Genomic DNA, 2784 nt, shown 5'->3' with positions numbered 1-2784 from the left:
TAGATATTATTAACAGTGAGAAGAGAAGGAAGGTGAGTGAGAAGAGCATGAACAAGTTGCAAGTTGCTGGGTAACCACCATGTGAGATATGATATCCTGATTCAGTGTAATAAGCTGTTTTTTGTTGTTATTGAAGCTACTTGGTGAATGATGCAATGCTTGACCCGTCATCCAGATTGACGCCATAGAAAATGCAGAACAAAAATCCAATCCTCCAACTTACCAACCAAACTTCTTTCTCTATATAAAGCAACTACTTTTGAAGCCTAAATTGCAATTCCCTCTTCTCTTTCTTCTTCCTTATAACATTATTCTCATCATATATGGCTCCATCTCACTCTTCCATCACTTATACACTCATTCTCTTTATGCTTCTATTCACTAATTCACTCATAACAGGTATCACCCTCTCTTTCAACACTCACTATTTCTTTTACACATGCATTGATGAATGGAAGTAGGATCACAACAACATATGGGTGGTGTCACTTGTTATTTTTTTTTAAATATTTAATAACTATGATGTCAAATTTCAAAGAACCTAAATATTTATTGGTATGTTATCTAGCATGAACATTTACTTTTACGTTGAATAAGATATTATTGGTGGAAACTAGATAATATATAATAGAGTGTTTGAAAGATAATAATTGAAGCCAATATCAATTATATGTACATATAATATCAATGGCATTATATAAGTCTCAATTTTAATCTGACTCAGAAGCACAATCTGGAGTATGTTATGGAAGAGTTGGCAACAACTTGCCATCTCCCAGTGAAGTTGTGGCACTATACAATCAACACAACATACGCAGGATGAGAATCTACGATCCAAATCCACAAGTTCTTGACGCTTTGAGAGGTTCCACTATTCAGTTACTGTTAGACATCCCAAAGGATAAGCTTCAAAATCTAGCAGCTAGCCAAGACAATGCAAACAAATGGGTGCAAGACAACATTAAAAACTATGCCAATGTCAGATTCAGATACATTGCAGTGGGAAATGAAGTGAAGCCTGATGATTCATCTGCACAGTTTGTGGTGCCTGCAATGCAAAACATTCAGAGAGCCATTTCTGCAGCAGGCCTCGGAAACCAAATAAAAGTTTCCACTTCCATTGAGACTGGTGCCTTGGCAGAATCATTCCCTCCATCAAAAGGCTCCTTCAAGTCTAATTATAGAGCTGCATATCTTGATGGTGTCATCAAATTTCTAGTGAACAATAACTCCCCATTATTGGTTAATGTTTACACTTATTTCAGTTACATTAACAACCCTACTGACATTAGTCTTGATTATGCACTTTTCACCTCTCCTTCGGTGGTGGTGAATGATGGTTCACTTGGTTATAGAAACCTTTTTGATGCATCGGTGGATGCTGTTTATTCTGCATTGGAGAAAGTAGGGGGAGGCTCAGTGAACATAGTTGTGTCTGAGAGTGGATGGCCCTCTTCTGGTGGGACTGCAGCTTCACTTGCCAATGCTAGAACACACAACACAAACTTGGTTCAGCATGTTAAAAATGGAACCCCAAAGAGACTTGGTAAACCTATTGAAACATATGTGTTTGCCATGTTTGATGAAAATGAGAAGCCGAATCAAGAATTTGAGAAATTTTGGGGGCTCTTCAATCCAACTACTAAACAGCTCAAATACTCTATTAATTTGAATTAGTTAATAGAAGCAATGTTTATAAGAAATAAGGGCTATGATTCCAAATAAAATGATTCTGCGAGTGTCCTAGATGAGGCAGGTTTATGTATGGAGCTTTATGTCAGCTGGAATTATTACCCATCTATTAGCAGACTTTGTTTTCAGTAAAACTTTTCTTATCCATTGGCATATTTATATAACCTTTAACTATTATTTATATTATTAATATTTATTTATAACTATACACTATTGCACGAAAAGATATACTAATGATTATTTTAAATAATAGTTAGTGGTTGACGAACCGAAAAGTGAGGTAAAAAAAAAGTTTTTAGCTCACTTACGAACCAAAGAAAAATAAAGGTTCTTTTACTTTAATTATAAAATAACCAAAGTAGTAAATTGAAAGAAAAGTAAAAATAAAGAAAATAATTGAGTTTTTAGCAACGTTATATATATCTATTAGATTTTAAATAATTATTTAATTTTAAAGATACATGACAATAGTTTCCAAAAATCATTATTATAAATCTTTAAAATTAAATAATTATTTAAAATCTGATAAGGTTTATGAGTTCAATTGTTTTTGGAACCTTTATAAAAAATCTTTTATGTTTCGATTATTAGAATACCTGTTACTATACAACTAATGTTATTTAAAATATTTTTTAATTTAAAGGTCTATGACCTGGGTTGTAGTTAAAACTGAGGTCATATACCATTTTCTTATTGTCATGTGCATGTTATATAACACTAAAGAAAACTATCACAAATAGTTGACATAATGACATTTAAATTTCATTTCATCATCAATTTTATCCTCGTTACATTGCACAAATTCTATAAATATTTTACTCATCTCTCATACTCAACACTCATCTCTCATACTCAACACTGTCGTGTGGTGAATTAATCCCATATTGATCCATACGTATATATACTGAAATTGTTTACACAATTTTAGTAATTTTGAATGATCGCTTTCGTATTCAATGTTTAACCCTATCCCATTCTAAAAGATTAACTTTCTTTAGTTTATTGAACATATAAACTTTAAACAACATATTTAAAATTTCATGAAATTTATAAATCACAAATCAAATATGCACTCGAAGATCAATACAAAAC

The 2784-nt window shown here is 32.2% G+C and overlaps 1 protein-coding gene across 1 annotated transcript; it reads left to right on the top strand.

Annotated features, from left to right (window-relative positions):
- Window positions 1-255: 255 nt before the first annotated feature.
- Window positions 256-1847, top strand: LOC108323690 (glucan endo-1,3-beta-glucosidase-like). Its single transcript, XM_052873751.1, has 2 exons — window positions 256-399; window positions 725-1847. The coding sequence occupies exons 1-2, from the start codon at window positions 324-326 to the stop codon at window positions 1675-1677; spliced, it is 1029 nt and encodes a 342-aa protein (XP_052729711.1). The 5' UTR covers window positions 256-323; the 3' UTR covers window positions 1678-1847.
- Window positions 1848-2784: the final 937 nt, after the last annotated feature.

The sequence above is a fragment of the Vigna angularis genome, chromosome 2 (genome assembly GCF_016808095.1).
Source record: "Vigna angularis cultivar LongXiaoDou No.4 chromosome 2, ASM1680809v1, whole genome shotgun sequence".
Taxonomy (NCBI): Eukaryota; Viridiplantae; Streptophyta; class Magnoliopsida; order Fabales; family Fabaceae; genus Vigna; species Vigna angularis.
The sequence above is the reverse complement of the archived record's forward strand: the minus strand, read 5'-3'. Positions and strand labels throughout refer to the sequence as shown.